The sequence below is a fragment of the Thrips palmi genome, unplaced genomic scaffold (genome assembly GCF_012932325.1).
Source record: "Thrips palmi isolate BJ-2018 unplaced genomic scaffold, TpBJ-2018v1 HiC_scaffold_8, whole genome shotgun sequence".
Taxonomy (NCBI): Eukaryota; Metazoa; Arthropoda; class Insecta; order Thysanoptera; family Thripidae; genus Thrips; species Thrips palmi.
This window is the reverse complement of record NW_023144635.1, coordinates 10,971,215-10,993,173: the sequence shown is the minus strand read 5'-3', so window position 1 is coordinate 10,993,173 and position 21,959 is coordinate 10,971,215. Positions and strand designations below refer to the sequence as shown.

Below are 21,959 nucleotides of genomic sequence, written 5' to 3'. Positions count from 1 at the left end.
CGAACCCGCGCGGCCCTTTCTTCGCCGCCTCGCCGCTTGGCCGCGTCGACGGCCTTCCCTTTGTGCTCGCCACCCATACAGCGCACCCATGAGTGCGGGAGAGACAGAGCGACGAAAACGGAATCTCGGAATCAGTGTGCAGTCCGCCACCCGCGGAGACCGATAACGCCCGGCCGCCACACGGCCCCGACAAACACGGATGGCGGCGGGCGGCCCGAACTGTGTCAAGATTTTCGTACAGTACACACCACACTCTACGACACGTTGTTTGGTTCGCTTCCTGTCTAGGCGCCCTGCTAGGTAGGTCCTTCTGCGGGGCTTTCTCCGCCCTCTTGGTCGGGAGGAACGTGCAGCACAAATTCGGGGGAGTCGGTTCGGTGCCGCTGCGTGGCGGCGGGTACATTCCGAAGCGCCACGGTCTTAACTAGAAACCGGCAAAGTGCCGAGGGAAGGCGAGGGAAGGCCCGCCTGCGCCGAGCGAAAACAAGAAAACAAGCGCAGCAACAAGGTGCACACAGGCGAGAATGTCAGCAACAAACAGAAAACAAGGCGTCGGGGAAAATGTGTTGAGTCACAGGTGTGTGCTCTGGGTGCAGCGGTGCAGCGCCGGTACCTGTTGCGCGTCTCCGAGGTGGCGGGGCTGCGGAGCTGCGGGTGGCAGCGGGGCGCTGGCGTGCTCGGCGGCGTGGACGGCGTCCAACGGCGTCCTGGTCGTCGCGCTGCTCCGCGCCGCTGGTGAACTTCCCCGCGACTGCAGCCAGCCGGTGCGCGGACTGGGCGGCCTGGGCGGCCCGCGGGACAACGTACCCAACGCACGCCACGCCACGCTCCGCCACGCCACGCTATCAAAACGCCCCGACCGAGCCGATGCGCCGGCCGCGTCCGCAGCGCGTCGCCGAGCTATTCGGGTTCGGGGGGCGCGAGTCGCGAGCTAAAGGCGGGAAGGGGCAGGGGCAGGGGCAGCAGGGGGCCAGGCCGAGGGCGACCACCAGACGGCTCGCCTCTTTACTTAGCCGCCGCGTGCATCGGCTGGGCTCGGCATCAACACTCGGCTCGGCTCGTCACGCGACGACGCGACGCGGCGCGCAACTCGGGGGCAAGGCGACGCACGGCGAGGCACGGCGAGGCACGGCGGCGGGGGCACGCAAGGCCTCCTGGGGCGCCGCGGGGGCCACCACCACCACCGCCTCCGTTGCCACCACTGCCAAGCCCGAGGCCCTCCGCGAGGCGCCGGCCCGTCAGCTGACTCGGCCCGGGTCCTGGTGGTCCTGGCAGCACGAGGTCCCCGCGATGCACCGGCACCAGGACGGACTGGTCCACCTTCCGAACGCCCTTGGCCTTTGCGGGACCGGAAGGCAACGACATCACGGACGACACAGTGGGCCAGCCGGGGTCACGTCATCTCGTGTCGCGTCGTGGCAGCAGACGCCGATAAACAAGACGAATCCCTTCGTAGTGGAAAGGGGTGACCACTGACCACCGCGGCCGCGCCTATCGGAGCAGTGACCCGCGGCCGAGAGGGGGGGGGAGGGGGGCTGCCCACCCCACCAGTGCAGTGCAGTGCAGCGCAGCGCAGCGCAATGCAGCGTGGGGGAACACACGAGCGCAGTGCTTCGAATCGCGCGCGCCATGCATAGTTGGAGGAGACTTTTGTACGGTACATTTCTCATAGCCGCTCCAGTCCTGTCGTCTGCACCGTCGGCTGCGACGTCGACGTCAGCGTTCAACATCACCATGTCTGGAACGGCTGAAAAGAAGTTGGCTTGGGCTCTGGCGGCCGAAGCGAAGGGAAAAACTGATTATTCGCGAAAGCATGAGAAAGCGATTGAGTATGGGACGGCCGGTTTTCGGTCCAAGTAAGTAGAATGTATGGCATGACAGGTCTCGAGAGAGAATCGCCATCAGGTGGGAGGTGTGTGGGAGGTTATCTTGATGTTAAGCAATATGTTGTTTGTTTCAGAGCTGTCGACCTGGACCATGTCTTGTACAGAATCGGAATCCTTGCCGCCCTGAGGTCTCGTGTAAAAGGAGCGACAATCGGGGTCATGATAACTGCTTCCCACAACCCGGTTGCTGACAACGGAGTGAAAATTGTAAGCTGGGTTGGGTACTTTCTCTTCACATTCTGTCCTTAGTTTCGAACTTTATGAATGAACTCATACACGTTATTTGTTTCAGGTTGATCCTTCAGGTGAAATGTTGGAAATACTGTGGGAGACCATTGCAACAAACTTGGCAAACGTGAAGGATGATGAGCTTAGTGCAACTATTATTCAGATTGTCGACCAAGAGAAAATTGATCTTGACAAGCCAGCAAGTGTCTACTTTGGGAGGGACACCAGGTCAAACATTACCTCTGCATGCTCTAAAAACTTGCTCTTTTATTTAAATATTTATATTTCTGTAACTTATGTATTTACAGACCCAGCAGTCCACACTTGTCAAATGCTGCTGTAGAAGGAAGTACACTTTTCAATGCCTCAGTGAAAGACTTTGGGATTGTCACAACACCAATGCTTCACTATTTTGTAGCAGCATACAATTCCAACAATGAATATGGGATTCCCACAGCAGAGGGCTATTTCTCAAAGCTAACATCAGCATTCAGGGCTTTCCGCGAAGAGGTAAAACTAAATTATGATAACACTTTTTTTTTTTGCAGATGTTATGTGATGTTGATGCACCTTGTGCTGACATATCTCATGCCAAAGCAAAACTGTTTTATGATAATGCATCACTCAAATATTGACAGGTAATAAGTGAAAGAGGTCCAGACTGTGGAGACTACACCCCCATCATTGTTGCTGACATGGCAAATGGTGTCGGTGGACCAGCAATGGAGCAAATGGCCAAACATCTCAAAGACTTGTTGACCTTTGAATTTTTTAATGTGGGAGAAGGGGAACTCAACCATGAGGTTAGTAATTTTTTTATTCTCTTAATTTTACTTTTGGTCACTCCAAGTCTTAGGTTTACTTTCTATATTTTCCTGTCTGTCTGTCTCTCTCTCCTCATATCCTCTCCCCTGTTTGACTCAGTACTGTTGTACAGTGCCCCATGATAATTGAGGGGGAGGGAGGGGGGATCGGGCGCCCTCCCTCCACTGCAGTTAATTTTACCAGTTGCCCTTGAAAGGTTGAGCCTATCTTTTGGCAAGGGGATGAGGGGGCAGGTGGGTTCCAATGGACGCCTTGCCACTCCACTGTCACTGTCAGTGTTGGACTAGGCCAGCTAACATGCACAGGGCTGCACACTTCCTCTGGGGCAGTTTGTTGGCAGTAGGAACACCATCTGGGACCTTTTGATTTATTTGTGCAAAGTGTAGGGTTTTCAAAATGTCATTGTCATTGGCTCAACGAGTAAGCCAGGCTGCTCTTGTTGATTTAGCTAAAGCAAGAATTAAGGTTTGTTGGTGGAAAGTCTTGAAAACGAGTTTTGTGTTAAGAAATTGCTTCAATGAGGACTTTGATGTGCTTTCCAGTCTGGTGCCGATTATGTGAAAGTGCGTCAAACATTGCCCAAGCGAGTGCGCATCAAATCCAAGGATAGGTGTGTTTCATTTGATGGAGATGCTGACAGAATAGTTTATTACTATCAAGATCAGTCAGTGAAATTCCGATTGCTGGATGGTGACCGTATTGCATCACTAGGTGAGTCAAACTTCATCAGCAAGCTACTGTAGTAATATATTTAATTTGTTCTTTCATTCTATTTGTTTTGAAGCAAGTAGCATTCCAATCCTCGCAAGCACTGCCAATAACTTCAGGCTATCAGCACATTTTGGCAACTTGCCCATGACTCACTGTGTTTAGTCCGTATTTTTGTTTCAAATGATCCTTATTTGTGCTGCAGCAATTTTAAAAGATTTGCTGGTGTCTTCAACTGTTTCTAAAAGAATAATAAAAGTAATAAGTGAGATGGCAACTGTAGTTGTGAAAGGTAACATTTTTGCTTTAAAATAATTTTCAGTGGCTGGATATATTAAAAATTTGTTGGACATCATGGGAATGGAGCTTAATATTGGGGTAGTCCAAACGGCTTATGCCAATGGTGCCTCAACTAAATACATTAAAGAAGTGTTGGTAAGCATAGATCTGGATAAAGAGATGTATTTTTCAAGGGAATTTTGTATGTCACAACATTCATTTATTATTCAGCAAATACCAGTTGCATGTGTCCACACTGGAGTCAAGCATTTACACCACAAGGCACAAGAATTTGATATTGGTATATATTTTGAAGCCAATGGACATGGCACTGTTCTATTTAGCAAAAAAGCCAAGGTGTTAATTAAAGCTTTACGAGAAGACAAGAGGTATTTACTCGTTGATTCCTCTAGCTGTCATAACATTTCAAGCTTAGTTTGTCAACAGGCTACAGTAGGTGAATTCAGTTGTTATAATTCTTCTGTTTACAGGCTAGCTGGTGGTAAAAGGAGTGCTGCTAGGAAGATGCTAACTTTCATCGATATGGTTAATGAGACAACTGGAGATGCCATTGCAGATCTACTCATAGTGGAAACTATTTTGCATGCTAGAGCTTGGAGTGTTGAAACCTGGGAAAATTGTTACACAGATCTACCAAATCGCCAGTTGAAAGTCACTGTGAAGGTATAGTTCCTGGCTAATTAATTTGATGAAAAGTACCACTTTGTAACAGTTTGTTCAAGTAGCAGCTTGAAATTACAGGACCGCAACATTATCAAAGTGATAGATCCACAATGTCACATAGGAGAACCTGAAGGTTTACAGGAAGATTTTGACAGACTGATAGGCTTGTTTGCAGATGGGAGAGCTTTCGTCAGGTTTGTTACACTTACTCCCATAAAAATTGACGTTCCACACATGACTTCACAGAAAATGCTGATTCAGATTTTTTCTATCCATTGTAGACCATCAGGTACGGAGGACGTAGTTAGAGTGTATGCGGAAGCTAACACTCAAGCAAATGCAGACAAATTAGCCGTGCACATTGCCAAGCTGGTCCATCAGAAGGCTGGTGGCATAGGGGATCCTCCAACATGGGTCATTCAACAATGAACAAAAGTGTCTTTGTACCTACTGGACTTCTGCGCAAAAGTGAAGTGGCATCTTTTGAAGAATAATGAAGTTTTCTTTACAAGGATAGCATCACAACTGCAACTGTCCTAGACTGATTACTAAGATATCACTCAGCCAAATGCTCAAGATTTATGGTGATAGGGAATTTTATTTTCACTTTTCTTTTCTCAGTTGTTATTATTCACGATTAACTGAGCTATTTTTTATACTTAATTTTGGGTGATGGTTAGAGTAAGTTATTTGCAACAAGTTGCAGCCTCCCATAGTCTGTAGACAGCACCACTTATTTTTTTATGAACTGATAATGGTGCATTTGCACTTCTTTTTTATAGCGATGGTTACTTTTTTACAGAGTATATAAATTGTTACTTCTGATGTATTATTTGGGTGTGTTTTCTTTTTTTACACATTCCATTAGAAATAGCCAGATTGAAATAAAGATTAATCATACATTTAACTTCAGAGCCCACATTTTTATAATATCACATTCACTTTATATTTACAAAAATAGTTTATAAATATTTCTTAAAAACGATTTAATAAAGTTGTGGCTATTTTAGTTGGATGTTGCTCATCAAGTGCACGAAATTCAAGAGCACATTTCTTTCTTCCCACCACACAATCAACTTCATTGTACAGTAAAGCCTGAAAATAAACATAACGAAAAAAGGGAAAAGAATATCAGATTATCATTTTCAGAATTTTAGCATAATTTTGGATGGTGGGAGAGGGCAGTAACAATTTACCTGCAAGTAGAGGACATCCTTCACCCTTGATGTTGCTTCAACTTGGTTAAAGAGGCTTTTGGATCTCTCCAGTGTGCTGATAGCCTCAGTTACAATGTTATGTCTTTCTGCCTGACTTGTTGGAGATGCAGTTGCTGCTGCCACTCGACATTTTGCAAGTAAAAGTAAAGCTCTTGCTCTATCATATGCTCCACCATGAGCCAACACAACCAATAACCATTCATCTAGGAGTCTCAGTGCTTGTGTTGGCAACCCAAGTTGAAGCTAGGAATAAAAAGGAATAAAAAATAAAGTATAAGGTTAAAAATAACAAAAGCGAGTGCAATATTTTCTATCATTTTACCTGCAGATGTGCTAAGTGGCATGCAACAATAGCTGCAAGGCTGTCCAAATAGTTCTGCTGGGCCAGAGCCAATGCAGTGGTAAGAACACAAACAGCTGTGGCAGGACCTGGTCCATTGATATGATGAGCTTCAGAAGTAAGAACTAGAGCACGAATTCTTAAAGCCAACCTGGCTCCTCCATTGCCTTGCGCACTGTTTATACCAATGCCACATCCCAACTCAGTCTCACAAGTTGGATTATCCAGGACCGGATGAACAGCAGCAGAAGCTCCCACAGCATCACCCTTGGAGAGCAAAAGTTCTCCTTTTCTAAATCATAGAGAAAAGGAAGGTTTTTAAGGAGTCTTTTTCGGCCGTACATACAGTGAGAGAAACTGTCACTCACCTCAACAAACTGTCCCATTTGTGGACAGAAGACATGCGAGTAACAGCCTGCTCTGCTTCTTGCCAACGACCATTGTGCAAGGCTTCAAAGAAGTACAGAAGCTGTTCCGTATACATCCAAGCATGAGACATAGGTTCATGAGGAAACTGTTGACGTGCATGTTGTAATAAAACTGATGCCAGTTGATATTTGCCCTAAAATTTTGAATTAGATTATTTATTTAACTAAAAGGGACAAGAAGGGAAAAGAATCAAGACCATTATCTTACTTCTTGAATGAAATTGTTAGCTACACAGCACAGGGCAAGACAAGTGCTTTCACCACTGAAACCAGATTGTGGCATTAGGGCAGCATCAGGAGTATGCAAGCGGAGTAAGAGTTGACTGGAAAGCGAGCTCATTTCCATTTTGCCATACAAGAGCCACAGAGCAGCCTTCTGAGCAAAACTGTTTGCCAACAATTCTAGCAAAGAGTTCTGACAGTTTAATGCATCACTCTTCATCAAGACCTGTAAATTATTAATTTCTTGATTAAAGGGATCATTTATGGGAGTATTACCATTGGCAGAACATGAATCAAACTGAAAATAGGTTACTTCAAACACTAATGCTGGTTTTGTCCCTGCAATGCCAGCACATTGAGCAGATGACTGAATACCAAGGCTCGTTAAATAGCTGAGTTTCAGATCAGAACTTCGGTTAATAGAACGTTGAATTAAGACATCCTGGGGGAGAAAAATAATTTTAGAATACTTTCTATAAGACTTTCTTCTCTCTTAAAGCACTGAGCTAAATTTACCTTATTGTTTCGACTTAATCTGTACAACCAAGTTTGTGCATGCTGAAGACAGACGTCATCATTAGCTTCATGGGCCATTTGAACTGCCTCTCTCAATGCACACAATGCCTCTCCTCTAAAAGTCAATTGTTTTATTATTATAACAAACCTTTCAACTTAAAACAATACAAAATAATGAGTTTTTATAAATACATACTTCTGTCCGAACTGAGCATGAAGAATGGCTAGGTTTAAAGTGGCATAACGGAAGCTTCTGTTTTTATCATCAGTGGAATTGTTGCTCGCAGCCAGTGCCGTATTGCGGTCAAAACAGTGGAAGAGGCTATCGATTGCTCCACAATATTCCCGCACTCTCAAGCAATTCAAATAACTGAGGTAATGCTGGACAAAAGCAAAATAATGCGATATTGAGTTGTAGATCAAGAACAAAGAAAACAAAGATAAATGAAAGGCAGATTACATACTGCCTCAGCATAGTCAGGATTTGCTTGAAGGATATCCCTTATTTTGTCTTGAAGTTTTGGTGGAGGCAGGGCAAGACTCTCATTATTTTGCAGAAGATTGACTTGTTGAGCTATAAATAGCTCTGCTTGTCTTCTAGTCCAGCTAACAGCTTCTCCTTCACTAGATGGTAAACAAAATGAATGCTACTTGAAAACAAGGCATGCTTCAATCAATCTATGACTTTATTATTTATTTATAAAGAACAAAAAGAAGAGGGAAATACAGGCATTTATATTACTTACAGTGCCATTAGTTCTGTCTTCATTCCCACTCCTATTGGACTGCTGCACTTGTACTCACTATCAATACCCATGGTAGATGAAAGATGCATATTTTCCGAAAGCATAGAATCTCCTACAGTGGATGATGCTCCAACTGCTGGATTATCAAGAGGGCCTCCAAGATCTGTTCCTGCCACTTTTGCTCGAAAATAATAAGCTTTAAATGAACGGTAGACAGCAACAACTTGCGAAAAGGTAAGCTTGTCAAAAAATATAATTATTCGTCGAAGAAATAATCCTATAATAAGACAAAACCGTATAAGATTCATATAGCACAAGAAAAGCCATTGTCTAAGTTTATTGCCAGAAAAAAACAAACAATCTACCTATAATACTGCTCTTATTTACAACAGGTTGAAGTAAAGCTGAATCGGAAAAGACAGTGACGTTGAGATCATGTATGAGCGACTGAATGGCACATACTCCACCCTCATTAATTTCAGCAAGAGTCCTTTTGAGCGCTGAAATGTGAGCTGGGAGCCATGTATACTGGCCAGAGTGTAACAGACCCATAAATTCTGACAATTCCATATCAGGGCACTGAAAAATCAAGTATGTTACTGTTATAGAAAAGAAGGAATGTTGATGCTCACATTGGAAGGTACAGAAATTTCAAATTGAAATTTACCTGGATTAATTTGAGAACAAGCATACAAAAATCTCTACGATGAACAGCCTCCACACTGTAGAATGATCCATCTTCGCAAGTGAGAAGTTGGCCTGGTCGAGCTGAAATCCAAGTTTAGGTTAGCACAGACCAATAGAATACTCAGAATTTAAACAATTTCTGAGACTTACCTTTGGCTTTTATCATGCAAAACTCTTTGATAAATAAGACAACTGCTATTTTGTGAGGGGTTATGTTTTCTCTAAGTAGTGTCTTCTGGTTACTAACAGGATTGAGAAACTCTCTTGCAGCCATTTCTTAGGTTAAACCTAAATTACGTTTACGTAATGAAATAAGAATTGAACTTAAGAAAGGTGCATGACACTTAGACTGTCGCCTTGTTTATCCCCCAAAGAAACAAGCAAACATTTGTTGTCATACACACTCTGTGATTCAAACTTTCATTCAAAACGACCGGCCGACTTGAGGTACGTTCTGGTAACTTGTATGACCGCGACCGTCTTTGACCGGTGCAACATGGCCCTTAAAGGAACGCACCCATCTCAAACATAGACCATAAACAAAAAGGATCAAACTACAAATTGAAGAGTTTTTTCCCCTTCGTTCCATTTACGAAGTTATCTTGAATCATGGCATCCGTACCGTAGCCCAATGAAGTGAAATTTATGACCTGCAGCACTACTCGTCACGAAGTGTCTATTTTTTTTTCGACGAAGCTGTCATGGGTCGCCGTTAACCTAGACGGTCCACGTATTCGTGTCAAGTTCTCTGTTAATTACACTGCTTGCTTCGTGTTTGAAATATGGTAAGACAGAAGATGTTGGCCAAGACGTCGCGAATCGTTGCCCTCTGCTCCATTGCCAACTTCATCAATGCCGCGGACCGAGTCATCATGCCCATTGCCATAGTGCCCATGACAGATGAGTACAAGTGGTCTCTTCATTGGCAAGGATGGATCCTGTCCGCATTTGCGTTTGGTTATTTTACCAGCCAGGTAATTATTGGAAAATGTGTCTAGCTTCGTTCGTCTTGACGCATGTCACATTGACTCCCTCCGCTTTCCCTTGCTATTTGGCAGGGGTGCAAACAGATGTTGTACTATGTTTGTTGTTCCTTTCACTGTTTCAGATTATAGGCGCTTGTGCAGCTAACCGTTTTGGAGGCAAATTAGTCCTTTTGTTTGCTGTGTTTCTGTGGTCTGTATCAACCACTATAACTCCTCTCCTGGCGACTTCAGTTCCAGCTCTTATATTCTGTCGGGTCCTCCTGGGCCTCGGTGAAGGATTGGGTAAGCTTTCCTTTGAATTGCAATCAACTATCATGGCAATTATCAGCTTCAATTCACAATACTTTATCCTCATTCATTTTAGGATTGCCAACAATATTTCACATATTTGCACATAGTGTTCCCATAGAGGAAAGATCTCGCGCCTTTGGCTATCTTGTTGCTGCAGGATCTGTTGGACAATTTGCAGCCTCTGTTGTAAGGACAATATTATTTCTGAGATAGCCTATTAATTGCAGATTCCTGACATACTGTGATAATTATTTTTAACCTTGCTTTTGATTCACAGTTGTGTCCTCATCTTGCATGGCAAACTGGTTTTTATCTGTTTGGAACCCTTGGAATTACGTGGGTTCTTATTTGGTTAATGTTATACCATGATAACTCTAGTACTTCAGCTGATGAAATACCATTATTTGTTCCTAAGGTGCGTTATCGACGTCAATATATCCCTTGTAGATTTTTTTATAACACAATTTTAAAATTTTAATGTGTTGCTTTCTTTAGGTCACCAACCCCAATGTTCAGTGGTGTGAGTTTGTCAGCCATTGGCCATTATGGGCATTGTATATAGCACATTTTGCTATGAATTGGTCAAATTACATTATCATGCAGTGGTTACCAACGTATTTGGCCCGAAATCTTGGTGCCAACAAAGAAAGCATAAGTCTAACTGCTGTACCCTATGTGGTCAACTCCTTGACAGGAATTCGTAAGTCTTTTCTTTTCTTAATCAGTTTGAGAGATTTTATATTTATTTACTTCTTGGAACTGACTCCTTTTCTTTGTGTTGTAGTTTCAGGCCATTTCGCTGACACATTAATACTACGTCGGTGGACTGTCCTCTCTGTGCGAAGACTGATGACCATCCTAGGACTTCTTGGGCCTGGAATTTTCTTGCTGGCATTTTGTGCCGTTGACAACATGCTGGCTGCAGTTATGTAAGTGATTTCAATACCCTCATTTGTCATTCACTTGCAAAACATTTTATTTGCTACAACTTTTTGTATGTTTCAGTATTGTTTCCATATCAATGGGTATGTGTGCTTGCAATTCAGCTGGACATCTTAGCAATCATGCTGACATTGCTCCAAATCATGCAGGAGTGACATTTGCCATTTCAAATACACTGGTTTGTTGAGTTTATAATGAACTTCTAGTCTTATGATATTATAATATGTAATAAATCTATCTCATTTCTTCCTTTTTCGGCAGGCAACAATCCCAGGAATTTTATGTGGACCTTTGACTGCAGAATTAGTGACACAATCTCATGGAAGATGGTTTCCTGTATTTGTTTTGGCTGCAGGCATCAACTTCACTGGTGCTATAATTTATGTGAGCCAAAGCTCAGCTTCACAAGTTCTATGACCTCATAATCATATCACAAGATCAAGATGCTCTTCATTTCAGAACGAAAATTAAGGTGAATCTTAGGCACTGATATTGAAAATATTTCAGCGTGCAGGAAATGTGGTGATACATCAAGACTCTGTGTACCGAATTTAGTGTTAAGCTGCCTATAATAATAAGGTTTATGATTTGTACAGATTATCCACATGTGATATAATGTTTCTTCAAGATGAATTATTGAAACAACCTGAAAGAATTCAGGCTTTTTGAGTGGGTTTTAATGGCATTGGGGCTAGGTTTTGTACTTATTCAGTGAAATGCTGAATATGACAATGGACAGGGTACTCCTGCGAAATGATACCTCACAAGAATGAGATCCTCTAGTCTCCAGAAGTGTGAAATCTGTGTGTGTTCTATGTTTATTCTTGTAACATTTGGGGTGTTCCTCCAAACAGCATGCTGGGGCATGAAGGCACTTTTCAAGTTACTTTTGTGATATTGAGCTAGTTTTTCCATTTAGATGCTCTGAATAGCAGAAAAAGAGATGCTTCTGATATTTGGACGAATTTAAGACTTGTGGCAGCATTATTTTGCCTAAAAATTTCATTTACATTAAGTTGACATAAAAATAGTGATAATTTTGAGATCTATTATGAGGGAATTATTATACATGCTCACTCTAGAATTACTCAAGTGAGAATCACCTCCATTTTTCTGAATCATATTTCACCTTAACTTCGTAACTAATTGATGTAGGTGAAACCTTTCCTTTTTGTTGTGTAATCCTTGTTGGTCCGTGATAGAGTGCCAAAGATCGAGGATGGCACTGGACCAGGAATGACTTGAAGAAGGGGTGCGGAGAAGTTGTTTAAATACAGCAGGTGATGAAATTTCAAACAATCATGAATAATTTGCTTCCTTAACTGGAGTATTTGTGAAATTATTTCGGTTGTGGATGATATCAAAGATTAATGTTTATCTTATCACCTAATTTATCCATATATTGTGATGCTCTATTAAAATAGCAATCAATTTTCTTGGCTTAAGGCGTGCCTGGAGTTGCACCATGGCACTCCTAATGTCCATCCATCCCCTCCGCAACTTAATTATGTCTTTGAGCAAGTTGTACTCTGAGATTAGTTATTGTAAAAAAATGGACTGTAAATATAGAGGAAAATATTTTATTTGCTTGTTACTGATATTTTATTTGTACTTTCATGTGTTTCTCTCGTGCCTTCCACACTAAAAGAAAAGTATGACTTCCTTGTGATTATTTTGTTGAAATAAGAAGTCGTCAAAAAATTAAATATACATGTATTATTTATATTTTTTCTCCTTTCAATCATTTAACATATTACACAGTACTAAGTCTTTCTGGTAGTACTTTAGCCACCTTCCTCAGTTCTTTTATGTGTGTCTTAGGGCACTGCATCTCTGTCCAGCTCACTGGCACCATGGACATTCCTGAAATAAGGAGAAATTGGTGGTAAAATTCGACCAGTTATCAATATATAGCAACTGATAAGGGCGTAACAAACAAATTTAAATTACCCTCTTCACTGTCAGCTAACACCACTCCTAGTTCATCTTCAGCAGTAGAAAGCTGGTAGGAATGGACCTCAGTCATGGGTAACTATGTTCTTGATAAGGATATACAAAACAACAATGATGTGGCTATTTTCAAATTCTTTGTAAACAGAAAGTGAGAAGTCATCAGTCAAAGACAAAGAGAGAAAATGGACAAGGAAAGTGCTTGATAAGGATACAACTCTGGCTAAAATAATGTCTCCTGGACGGAAGCATTTAATCATTTCAACTTTGTCTTTTTCTGTTGCTCGCACATCTTCCTTGCGCAGCATGCCTCGATAAGGACGAGATAGCACAGTGTCGCCTATACACTTTATAATACATTTGCAGAAACGTTGCTTCACTAATGTGATCTGGAAAATAGATATATTATTCAGAAACCCTTAATAATATACCACAAAGTGTGGCGAATGAGCACCATACCTTAGCCGTCACTATATCCCCAGGAGCAGGGACTATACTTTGTTCATTAGAACTGCGCACTTCTATCAAAGAAGCCTGTTTGAAGTAAAATAACGAAAAGCATTACTGCATAATAAAAAAGGTTTCATTAAAAAAATTCAAATGAAAATCAAGAAATATTTACTAACTTTGTCTTGTTTTACAACCTTCACAACACCAGCTAGAGTCGCATAAATGTATCCTAAGCGTTCGTATGTGCCACGACCTGACAAATGGCTTTTGTCAGCTATACTGAGCCGTTGGCCTGAAACAAACAGAAAATTATAATGAAAGCTTCAATTCTGTGAGAAAAATCTCCTATATTAAGGTATGATTTGAAGAAATATTATATCACTGTGGAGGTAAACATGCGGCAGTGCAGGTTAGATTGACTCAGATGACAATTAGTACACAACCAGGACTTACCTGGGACACAGACGAGCGTTTCATTATTCATGGCTGAAATTGATGAAAAAAATCGAGTAGAGGCTTAAGCTACCATAAGTCAAATTAATCGAGTCATTAGCCGATAAATTTAAAAGATGCGGTGAGGGGATCAGGATCAACACTTTCTTTCTGCTAGAAGGTTGACAAAGCTAGCAAATTAAGCAGAATCAAAATTTATTGTGAAAAACAAAATCGAACTGGTATTTTCTGTGAAACATGATTCTAAATTAAAAATGAATATATCATGTTTCCTTCGTTCGAAGCCAAAATCGTTAGGTTCCCTGAATTTTCAGAAAGTTTAGAGTGTGTTGAGTTGGCACCTACTGCATTCGTCTGACGTCACGTTGTCACGTTGTTGTGACGACGTGACAAGACAAAGGGAAAGGGGATGTTTCTTTGTTGATGTTGATTGTTGTTTGTAGCGTGTGCAGTCAGATCAAAATCCATCAAAGGCACGAAAATAAAGAAGTTTCCTCTGTTCCACAATGCTTCCTTTCAAATCTTTTGTTATACTTGATTTGGAAAGTAGTGGGCTGCCTGCATTTGGTGGGAAAACCAAAATCACAGAGCTTTCATTTATCGGTGTCTTGACGGACCACTTACTGGAGAGTCACCGAAAAAGTGAATCCGCTCCTAGAGTACTGCAAAAACTCAGTTTGTGCTTTTATCCTCAAAAGAGGATTGATTTTGAAGCAACAGAGATAACTGGTTAGTATTGCTGTTGGATGTAACCCCCAAATGAAGTTTGTCTTTCGTATTTGTGTCGTACATAAGAGAATACTTTCAGGTTTGGACAACTTTTTACTTGAAGAAATCCCCGCATTCAATAATGAAGCCTGTGATATAGTTGCATCATTTCTAAGTAGGATGCCTTCACCCCTTTGCTTAATAGCGCACAATGGAATGAAGTTTGATTTCCAATTGCTGAAATCAGAATTGGCTGCCAAAAAAAAGGTAAGTACTTAGATAAAACAGTTTTTATTTCCTCTTCAGTATTAAATGCATTTTGATGAAAGTTCGCCCATTATTTCTGTGCTCCTTCTGTGCATTATAGGAGCTACCAGATGACATCTTTTGTGCAGACTCCATACTAGCGTACAGAACCATTTTTCCTGCTACATCTCAAAAGTTTGCCACCTCTCCTGGTCTTATAAGCCCTGTCAGGAACACCATCAGCAGTGATCCTGTGACACCACCGAAGCCTGTGCAATTAATTTCAAATGGATCTGATTTGGAGTGCTCTAAGATCAATTCTGAGCTTCCATCGGTCTCAGAGTTTAAAAAGACAAATGAGACAACTCCTAAACATTCTGTTAGACAAGAGTGTCCACCTTTGAAGCGGAAAAACGCTGACAATGAAAACGGTGACAGCCAAGGTAAAATTGTGAGGAAAAAGTTATTTAAGGGTCAAGGGAAACCAGACAGCTACAAACTGGTTGATTTGTACTCACACATCCATGGTAAAGGGCCCGAGTATGGTCACCGTGCTGAAAGTGACTCAATGTCGCTGCTGGAGTGTGTTGTCGCTACAGCACCAGAGTTCTTATCATGGGTTGAAAATAATAGTTTGCCTTTCAAACGAATTCCTTGTATGTGGTGAGGTTTTTCTTTCAAGACTGATGAACAGATTCAATACTGTTATTTGTAAGAATACAGTCAATAACTTGAATCCTAATTAATTTTTAAAGTTGCCATTTTATATTAGTATTAAGTGTTTGTTTTTCAATTTTATTTCATCTTATGTTTGTTCAACATAGATATCTTATTCCCATTTGTGTGTTTTCCTCTTCAATTATTTGAATTAATGAAATCAGAAATTGTGACATGTGTATCAAAGAATGATCTCTAAATAGTTTTATCAAATGAAATATATTTTAATTGTTGAAATATTTACTTATTTACAACTTCATAGTCTTGGTCATGCCCCCTGGGTCAAGCTCTTGATCTGACGCATCATCAGATTCACTTTGTCCTCTAGATCAGCAATGCGTTCCTCGAGCTCAGCTTGTTTTTTCTGGCATTCTTCATGGTTAGTGTGGGCTCCTTGCAAGGGCTCTCTCCCACTAAAAATGGCCCTCAAAATCTGTTGTGGCATTTGCTTCTGTCCGAAAGCAATTTCTTCCAGCTTGCAATAAATTTGATTTGGAGTTATCACACCACCACTACTACTACCACCACTACTACCAGCACCACCATCAGTTTCATCTTGGGTAATAGCTTCATTTATTGCCAGAGCCACGCTCGGTCTAGATTTTTCGGCAGTTGGAATTTTGCAATTGTCTTCAACATCCTTGCATTCATCTGGGTTTACTACAGCAAAATAATAAAGTTGAGTGGTTATGAATCAAATAGAATCAAACAATTGTTGACATGGGTTCACCGAAAATGTACTTACAAAGTTTTTCTGCAATGATGTAAGGATTTTTATCGATGACTTTGACAATATCTTTAAAAATATTAGCCAGTCGGTTGCTTACATTTTCATGTACTCTTTTCTCAAGCTTTAATAAGTCGTCTCTTTCATCCCAATAAAATGGTATGTGTCCAGTGCGAATCTGTTCTGTCAAACGGTGCAACATCTAATTGAACAGAAAAATTGCCACAGTGTATTAAAATCTGACCCTCCAAATAAGTGTATTGGTTTGAATGAAGAAAAGGAACACTTGATCACTTACAAACAAAAATAAATAAATCTGCCTATTCCTCCAAAATTCAGAGCTTTGGTTTTTCATTTCAAACAAAGCCACAGTTTTGATGGCATATGATGACAGCTTTATTTGGCTGGAATCACGTAGTTTCTAAATAAATCAGATGAAAATAAAATGTAGATTATTTTACGTAATTTCAGATTATTGATTATGGACACATACATTATGTACACACCTTCAACAATTTAATGGTAGGTTTAACAGTACCAGACCCAGATAGGAGTTCTCTTTCTTGGTCAAGAAAAGACATCCTCCATTCTCGAGCGTCATTAATATCAAGAGTCTCACCCTCCTTTATTCTTTTTGGCTTAGGCACAACCATCCAAGACTTTTTCTTCATTAGAAATAAAAATGTTATATAAGTAAAGAGTAAAATTGCAGGTTTGTACTAAACAATTAGTTTTAACTTACTTTGCAGATCTCAGGCAGAGCAGCAACTGGAGGAGGTGGCCAAACTGACTGCCCAAACTGAAATGCAGGAACTAAATCCACATCCAGCAAACACCCATCGGGTGTAGTAACTTTGAGTGTCATTGCTGGCCCACTTTTTTTGTGTTTTATCTGCAAATTTGATGCAGCATGCAGAAAGAGACAAAGCATTTTGAACTGAACAAAGGTTGGTTGAAATTAAGATATTGTAATTTAAATTGTGTTTTTACTTTGTACTCTCCCTCGGAGCTAGATGCTTCATCCTTCAAGACGCGTGTATTCGGATCAGAATAGTCAGCTAGTGGGAGTGTTAGAAAGACCTTTGTAAGAACACTTTCCATCCACTCTCGAAATTTTGTTTGAAGAAGATATCCCTCTTCATCAACCCAACGCCTAAGATTTTCAAAAAATAAAAAGCATTAGAAGCAATATACATTTTTCAATCTCAACTAAATCTAGCTGAGCATGAACCACCTTTAAAATAATGATATAAGGTTTAAGTAACAATTTTTATAGATGATTTAGTGCATACAAGAAGTCAGGTGATAGAGGAGCTCCACTGATGTTGGCAAAAGCTTCCTTTCCGTTAATCTTCACAAATGAAGGAGTTCCGGGCTCAAACTAAAATAGTTTACGAGTAAATTATCCACATCATATACATGTCTTACTTAAGTATAATGAGGGGTAAAAATTGTCTTACTTGTAGCTTTGTATAGTCGACTGGAAGTTTAATTATCAAATTCATGTCATATTCAGTTGGCTTTCCAATTTTAAGTCCATCAGCGTAGCTACCAGCAAAGTGCTCTCTTTGATAAAGGGTACTAAACAGAGGATTGCTGTTTTTCATGCGTTGGACAAGCATTGTCAGCTGAAATAAAATTTGAAACTTGTAAGGGGCAGCACAACATTGCTAATTTGTAAATTTAATTTCAATTTTAAGGAGTAACTACGCACCACATTGTTCAAATGATGTGCATAGGACGTGTAGTCAGCATCATTGAGGCTGATGTATTTCTTGTTGATGTACTGGATAACAATCTCAGCATTCTTCAAGCCTTTTTTGAAGTTATCACTTTGCAATAATTCGTCTATACTCTGATTCCCGTTGAGGAGAGCCATATTGGAGAATAATTCTTCGACACGGAGAAATGTTGCTTGATAAGGGCCGATGGGGAATACAGTACCAGTCTTCGCTGCAAGACTGGTTCAAGTGCTTGAAAGGAATGCCGGATGCCGGGGGAGGGAGAAGGGAGGGAAGGGAGGGACACCGGAGCATGCGCACGCATGCGCAGAGCGGACTGCTTGGGCGCGCGCTCAGAGCTGCAATTTGAAAGGAGCTAATCGTAGGTTCTGTATTAGTCACAGCTTATCGTTGGACTGAGTCTCTTACGCCTCTGTCACTTGAATTGGTCTGGAAATTGGATTTAAAGAACGCTGTGCCTGTGCCAGTCAGTGCTTTTTCGGTGGCAACTTCTGCTGCGGCCGCGTTTCTTTCCCTGCCGCCGAGGGCTTGAGGTTCCATGAGTCGCCACCTCGAGAAGACAGAGCGCGCTGGCGCGGAGCTTTGCCTGCCGTCGAACGCGATCAAAACAAACATAAGCTTAAAGTTGTTTGGGTTGTGTCATGAGTTGTACTTATTGTGCCGATTTTATTTTCAATCAATCCATAAAAAGTTTTTTACTATGTGAGTTTAAACTATTTTCGCTGCACAAAATTTCTGAAAGCAGCCCATTCATTGCATTGCCCGGCTGCTGGTTGAACCTAACCTACAAATCATTGATATTTTAGTGTAGTTTGTTCTTCAGTTTGGCATTGAATGGGAATTTACGGATTCCGAACTCAGTACAATTAAAATAGTGTGGTAAAATAATCACCTCTCGTATTATCTCAAATTTTATTCCCTGGGCTGCCTTGGTGATTTTAATATGAAGTGGAATTGATTACGGGTATTTTCTTTTCTTTCTACAGTTGAAATTTAGAAGTAATATGCCACCTCAACCGGAGACACGGTCGGGGTCTGGTGGGAGCAGCCGTCAAACTCCTCTTCCTGGTACTGGTCTGGAAGAAATTGGAGTGCCAGGACAAAACTACCTGCGGGATGCTCTGACAAGCTGTACTGATCCATTGAAAGCTATTGAAGAATTCCAGGTTATTTTACACCGCTCTGTTCCATTTGTTTAATTTTTTTAACCTTAAGGTATTCCTTTACGTTTGTCAAATGTTTCCTTTGATTTCAGCATGAAAATGGTATCCTGCTACCTTCCCTTAGACAAATGTTACCTCTGTTGGATTTACATGGGGTTCGACGATTGGATTTCCACACTTCAGTCCTGGAGGTGAACCTTCCATCCCGAAAATTTGTGCAATGTCATCAATGTGTCATTTCCCTTTTTTTATGTTCATCATATGTTTCTGTTTATGTTAGGAGTTACGTGACAGACTGGTGTCACATATTGAAACAATAGGACAAAAAGAAGGCAGGGAAAGAGATCGAAAGTTAAAAGAACTCTTAAACAAGAGCTTTCCATTAGTTCAGGTCAAAGCTCTTAGGCCTGTTGTGATGGGAATCCTTAAAAATACCCCTCATATTGATGACAAATATCTTCGAGTTTTGGTATACTTGGTTCTTTTGTGTTATGAAAATTGTCCATATCTACTTATCATTCATTTTTACTCATTATTATCATCCTAATTATCCTCGCAGGTTAAAGACAGAGAGCTATACAATGATACTGACACTGAAGTGAAACAGCAGATCTGGAAAGATAATCAATCACTTTTCGGTGATGAAGTTTCTCCCTTGCTTAGTCAATATATCAAGGAAAAAGAGAACATATTATTTGACCATCAAAACTTAACAAATCTATTCTTCAGCCCATCACCAAAAGTATGGAGTTTTTTTGTAGTTCTGTGTAGTACCTGTGTATTGCCTTCCATTTTTAGGTTCTAACATGATTTTTCGTTTGTTTGATTGTTTTTTTTTTTTTTTTTTTTTTAAAGGTAAGACGGCAGGGTGAAGTTGTTCAAAAGCTCGCTCACATGATTGGTAATAGTGTTAAGTTGTATGATATGGTTCTTCAGTTTTTACGAACACTATTTTTGCGCACAAGAAATGTTCATTATTGCACATTGAGAGCAGAATTGCTCATGGCTCTACACGACCTTGAAATCCAAGTGAGTTAGTTGAAATTAGTGGCAACGTTTAAGTGATTCTGTAAAAATTGGTATGGTAAAATTCATTATCTTTTGTCTAGGACATTATATCTGTTGACCCCTGTCATAAGTTCACATGGTGCTTAGACGCTTGTATAAGAGAAAAGAATGTTGATATTAAACGATCAAGAGAACTCCAGGTAAGATGGGGGTTTAAAAAACTATATTTTATAACTAATTTGATGCAAGTGTAGCACATTCATCATTTAATTTATTTTTTTTTATGTTTGTAAAATCAGGGATTCCTTGACAGCATCAAACGTGGTCAAGAACAGGTCTTAGGAGACTTATCTATGACGTTATGCGATCCTTATGCAATTAACTTCCTTGCAACCTCTGCTATGAAAATACTTAACCACATTATTATTAATGAGGGCATGGCAAGGGTATGTTGATGAAAGAGAAATACGTAGTTACTTATTGTTATTTGTATTATCATTTTTTATTTATGGTGAGTCTCAAATGTTAAACTAACCAATCTCCCCTGTAACTTTTTAGGATAACACCGTTTTAGTTCTGTTGTTGAGAATGCTAGCGCTAGGGCTTAGTGCTTGGAATATGATTGACTCGCAGGTAATCAGAACCCTTCTACTCTTTCTTTGGTTGTTTAGGTGGTTTTACACAATATGTTTCAATTTCAATTTTTTACAGGAATTCAAAGAGCCTAAGCTCGATCCCCAAGTTGTCACAAAGTTTATCCCTGCTCTCATGTCTCTCATGGTAGATGATCAAGTCCGTCAGTTAAGTGCAAAATTGCCACCAGATGAACGAGAGTCTGCCATTACAATCATTGAACATTCTGGTAAAGAAACGTCAAGCTTTACTGGTCTAAATTGTAAATATTTTCTTCCAGCTTATATTGCTATTTGCCCTTTCTTTCAGGCCCACCACCTGATGCCTGTCAAGCTTATGTACAAGAAAGCTCAGTCGCATCAATCTTGTCTATGTATTATACTCTTCATACAGCACGTTCAAAAGACAGAGTTGGTCTAATGAGAATTTTAGGAACTCTAGCAGGCTGTGAAAGTGATAGAGCTTTCGAGGATCCTTTTCTTCATTTTTTGGTAAGTTGCATTCAACAATAATCACATGTCATTTATTTTTCTTACCTTTATTTTAATAATGATGTTGTCTCTGTCCAGGTTTCTCTCCTTGTTCACATGGGAGAAGAGTTTGTCGCAGAAGACTTCTGTACTGTAGTCTTTGATGAATTTTTTTATGCTGGACTCACAAGGGATAATGTGACTAGACACTTACTAAAACTTCTGTGGTATGTCTACCCCAAGTTGCCTGCCAGCCGATTACATACACTAGTGAAAGCTCTGCAGCCATCCTCTCAGGTGAGGTTCAAATTTTTATTGTCATGAGGGTTTCTAATGATCTACTGGGTTTTTTTTCCTGTTTAATTTACTAACTGTTTTTCTTGCCTTCTATTTTTCTTCTATCAATAGCAAAATGAAGCAGTTCACCGTCTTTACGATGCTCTCAATGAGAGAATTGGAAATGAAGAAGCTGCTCCTGTTGTGCCAGCAAATATGGACTATTTAGAGAGCCCGTTGATGAGTGTGCCGACCCCAGCACCTATATAATGTAAAACAACTTTGTAAACTTTCCCCAAGTCAGTCTTATTCTTCTATATTATCATCACCTGTTAAGACTTTTAATTGAATCAATGTAAATTTTGATGTATAGACATAACTAAGTGCAATAAAAATGTATAATTATGTATGCATAACCAACCATATACTTG

The 21,959-nt window shown here is 40.7% G+C and overlaps 7 protein-coding genes across 11 annotated transcripts; 4 read left to right on the top strand and 3 right to left on the bottom strand.

Moving 5' to 3' along the window:
* Positions 1 to 1,562: 1,562 nt before the first annotated feature.
* On the top strand, positions 1,563 to 5,517 carry LOC117653490 (phosphoacetylglucosamine mutase). 2 transcript variants are annotated; one of them, XM_034399181.1, is made up of 11 exons: positions 1,563 to 1,856; positions 1,961 to 2,093; positions 2,179 to 2,342; positions 2,423 to 2,624; positions 2,753 to 2,917; positions 3,482 to 3,650; positions 3,970 to 4,082; positions 4,158 to 4,315; positions 4,394 to 4,610; positions 4,689 to 4,804; positions 4,892 to 5,517. In XM_034399181.1, the coding sequence occupies exons 1-11, from the start codon at positions 1,630 to 1,632 to the stop codon at positions 5,037 to 5,039; spliced, it is 1,812 nt and encodes a 603-aa protein (XP_034255072.1). In that variant the 5' UTR covers positions 1,563 to 1,629; the 3' UTR covers positions 5,040 to 5,517. The 2 variants fall into 2 exon arrangements, with proteins under 2 accessions (XP_034255072.1, XP_034255073.1); XM_034399182.1 differs by having other exon boundaries at positions 1,567 to 1,856; positions 4,418 to 4,610.
* On the bottom strand, positions 5,513 to 9,040 carry LOC117653489 (anaphase-promoting complex subunit 5). Its single transcript, XM_034399180.1, has 13 exons — positions 8,917 to 9,040; positions 8,747 to 8,847; positions 8,445 to 8,658; positions 8,080 to 8,356; positions 7,798 to 7,957; positions 7,530 to 7,714; positions 7,334 to 7,448; positions 7,131 to 7,259; positions 6,804 to 7,043; positions 6,536 to 6,729; positions 6,150 to 6,459; positions 5,807 to 6,070; positions 5,513 to 5,705 (listed from the first exon to the last, which is right to left on the bottom strand). Exons 1-13 carry the CDS (start codon positions 9,038 to 9,040, stop codon positions 5,586 to 5,588), a joined length of 2,433 nt encoding a protein of 810 aa, XP_034255071.1. The 3' UTR covers positions 5,513 to 5,585.
* A 508-nt stretch (positions 9,041 to 9,548) lies between these two features.
* On the top strand, positions 9,549 to 12,568 carry LOC117653495 (sodium-dependent phosphate transport protein 1, chloroplastic-like). Of its 2 annotated transcripts, XR_004588237.1 has the most exons (9): positions 9,549 to 9,740; positions 9,875 to 10,034; positions 10,117 to 10,229; positions 10,321 to 10,458; positions 10,539 to 10,743; positions 10,828 to 10,972; positions 11,049 to 11,163; positions 11,247 to 11,457; positions 11,582 to 12,568. XR_004588237.1 is itself a non-coding variant. In XM_034399188.1 (8 exons), the coding sequence occupies exons 1-8, from the start codon at positions 9,549 to 9,551 to the stop codon at positions 11,400 to 11,402; spliced, it is 1,224 nt and encodes a 407-aa protein (XP_034255079.1). In that variant the 3' UTR covers positions 11,403 to 12,568. The 2 variants fall into 2 exon arrangements, 1 of the variants encoding a protein (XP_034255079.1); XM_034399188.1 differs by having other exon boundaries at positions 11,247 to 12,568.
* A 113-nt stretch (positions 12,569 to 12,681) lies between these two features.
* LOC117653499 (exosome complex component CSL4) lies at positions 12,682 to 14,086 on the bottom strand. The gene is made up of 6 exons (XM_034399193.1): positions 13,839 to 14,086; positions 13,562 to 13,677; positions 13,395 to 13,469; positions 13,151 to 13,324; positions 12,936 to 13,017; positions 12,682 to 12,848 (listed from the first exon to the last, which is right to left on the bottom strand). The coding sequence occupies exons 1-6, from the start codon at positions 13,867 to 13,869 to the stop codon at positions 12,739 to 12,741; spliced, it is 588 nt and encodes a 195-aa protein (XP_034255084.1). The 5' UTR covers positions 13,870 to 14,086; the 3' UTR covers positions 12,682 to 12,738.
* Positions 14,087 to 14,203: 117 nt separating this feature from the next.
* On the top strand, positions 14,204 to 15,746 carry LOC117653498. Its single transcript, XM_034399192.1, has 3 exons — positions 14,204 to 14,567; positions 14,647 to 14,813; positions 14,914 to 15,746. Exons 1-3 carry the CDS (start codon positions 14,345 to 14,347, stop codon positions 15,457 to 15,459), a joined length of 936 nt encoding a protein of 311 aa, XP_034255083.1. The 5' UTR covers positions 14,204 to 14,344; the 3' UTR covers positions 15,460 to 15,746.
* LOC117653494 lies at positions 15,710 to 18,226 on the bottom strand. Its single transcript, XM_034399186.1, has 9 exons — positions 17,951 to 18,226; positions 17,697 to 17,864; positions 17,529 to 17,617; positions 17,227 to 17,389; positions 16,979 to 17,128; positions 16,743 to 16,901; positions 16,535 to 16,657; positions 16,255 to 16,438; positions 15,710 to 16,169 (listed from the first exon to the last, which is right to left on the bottom strand). The coding sequence occupies exons 1-9, from the start codon at positions 18,113 to 18,115 to the stop codon at positions 15,778 to 15,780; spliced, it is 1,593 nt and encodes a 530-aa protein (XP_034255077.1). The 5' UTR covers positions 18,116 to 18,226; the 3' UTR covers positions 15,710 to 15,777.
* Positions 18,227 to 18,523: 297 nt separating this feature from the next.
* Positions 18,524 to 21,953, top strand: LOC117653493 (negative elongation factor B). 3 transcript variants are annotated; one of them, XM_034399183.1, is made up of 13 exons: positions 18,524 to 18,680; positions 18,965 to 19,144; positions 19,234 to 19,332; positions 19,422 to 19,610; positions 19,701 to 19,883; positions 19,997 to 20,170; positions 20,251 to 20,349; positions 20,449 to 20,595; positions 20,708 to 20,782; positions 20,861 to 21,011; positions 21,092 to 21,273; positions 21,352 to 21,549; positions 21,661 to 21,798. In XM_034399183.1, the coding sequence occupies exons 2-13, from the start codon at positions 18,983 to 18,985 to the stop codon at positions 21,796 to 21,798; spliced, it is 1,797 nt and encodes a 598-aa protein (XP_034255074.1). In that variant the 5' UTR covers positions 18,524 to 18,680; positions 18,965 to 18,982. The 3 variants fall into 3 exon arrangements, with proteins under 3 accessions (XP_034255074.1, XP_034255075.1, XP_034255076.1); XM_034399184.1 differs by lacking the exon at positions 18,524 to 18,680 and adding an exon at positions 18,713 to 18,857; XM_034399185.1 differs by lacking the exon at positions 18,524 to 18,680 and having other exon boundaries at positions 18,983 to 19,144; positions 21,661 to 21,953.
* The last annotated feature ends 6 nt before the right edge of the window (positions 21,954 to 21,959 follow it).

Coding starts and splice junctions, on each gene's coding strand:
- LOC117653490 (XM_034399181.1), top strand. CDS start 1,630: ATGCATAGTTGGAGGAGACTTTTGTACGGTACATTTCTCATAGCCGCT. Junction 2,094..2,178: donor CTGACAACGGAGTGAAAATT/GTAAGCTGGGTT, acceptor TATTTGTTTCAG/GTTGATCCTTCAGGTGAAAT. Junction 4,316..4,393: donor GCTTTACGAGAAGACAAGAG/GTATTTACTCGT, acceptor AGGTGAATTCAG/TTGTTATAATTCTTCTGTTT.
- LOC117653489 (XM_034399180.1), bottom strand. CDS start 9,040: ATGGCTGCAAGAGAGTTTCTCAATCCTGTTAGTAACCAGAAGACACTA. Junction 8,659..8,746: donor TTGTTCTCAAATTAATCCAG/GTAAATTTCAAT, acceptor TTGATTTTTCAG/TGCCCTGATATGGAATTGTC. Junction 6,460..6,535: donor AAATGGGACAGTTTGTTGAG/GTGAGTGACAGT, acceptor TCTATGATTTAG/AAAAGGAGAACTTTTGCTCT.
- LOC117653495 (XM_034399188.1), top strand. CDS start 9,549: ATGGTAAGACAGAAGATGTTGGCCAAGACGTCGCGAATCGTTGCCCTC. Junction 10,744..10,827: donor CAACTCCTTGACAGGAATTC/GTAAGTCTTTTC, acceptor TTTGTGTTGTAG/TTTCAGGCCATTTCGCTGAC. Junction 11,164..11,246: donor TTGCCATTTCAAATACACTG/GTTTGTTGAGTT, acceptor CTTTTTCGGCAG/GCAACAATCCCAGGAATTTT.
- LOC117653499 (XM_034399193.1), bottom strand. CDS start 13,869: ATGAATAATGAAACGCTCGTCTGTGTCCCAG. Junction 13,678..13,838: donor AACGCTCGTCTGTGTCCCAG/GTAAGTCCTGGT, acceptor TGTTTGTTTCAG/GCCAACGGCTCAGTATAGCT. Junction 13,325..13,394: donor GGGATATAGTGACGGCTAAG/GTATGGTGCTCA, acceptor TCTATTTTCCAG/ATCACATTAGTGAAGCAACG.
- LOC117653498 (XM_034399192.1), top strand. CDS start 14,345: ATGCTTCCTTTCAAATCTTTTGTTATACTTGATTTGGAAAGTAGTGGG. Junction 14,568..14,646: donor TGAAGCAACAGAGATAACTG/GTTAGTATTGCT, acceptor GAATACTTTCAG/GTTTGGACAACTTTTTACTT. Junction 14,814..14,913: donor AATTGGCTGCCAAAAAAAAG/GTAAGTACTTAG, acceptor TGTGCATTATAG/GAGCTACCAGATGACATCTT.
- LOC117653494 (XM_034399186.1), bottom strand. CDS start 18,115: ATGGCTCTCCTCAACGGGAATCAGAGTATAGACGAATTATTGCAAAGT. Junction 16,902..16,978: donor CTCTGCCTGAGATCTGCAAA/GTAAGTTAAAAC, acceptor TTTCTAATGAAG/AAAAAGTCTTGGATGGTTGT. Junction 16,439..16,534: donor AGATTTATTTATTTTTGTTT/GTAAGTGATCAA, acceptor CTGTTCAATTAG/ATGTTGCACCGTTTGACAGA.
- LOC117653493 (XM_034399185.1), top strand. CDS start 18,983: ATGCCACCTCAACCGGAGACACGGTCGGGGTCTGGTGGGAGCAGCCGT. Junction 19,611..19,700: donor ACAAATATCTTCGAGTTTTG/GTATACTTGGTT, acceptor TTATCCTCGCAG/GTTAAAGACAGAGAGCTATA. Junction 20,596..20,707: donor TTAATGAGGGCATGGCAAGG/GTATGTTGATGA, acceptor GTAACTTTTTAG/GATAACACCGTTTTAGTTCT.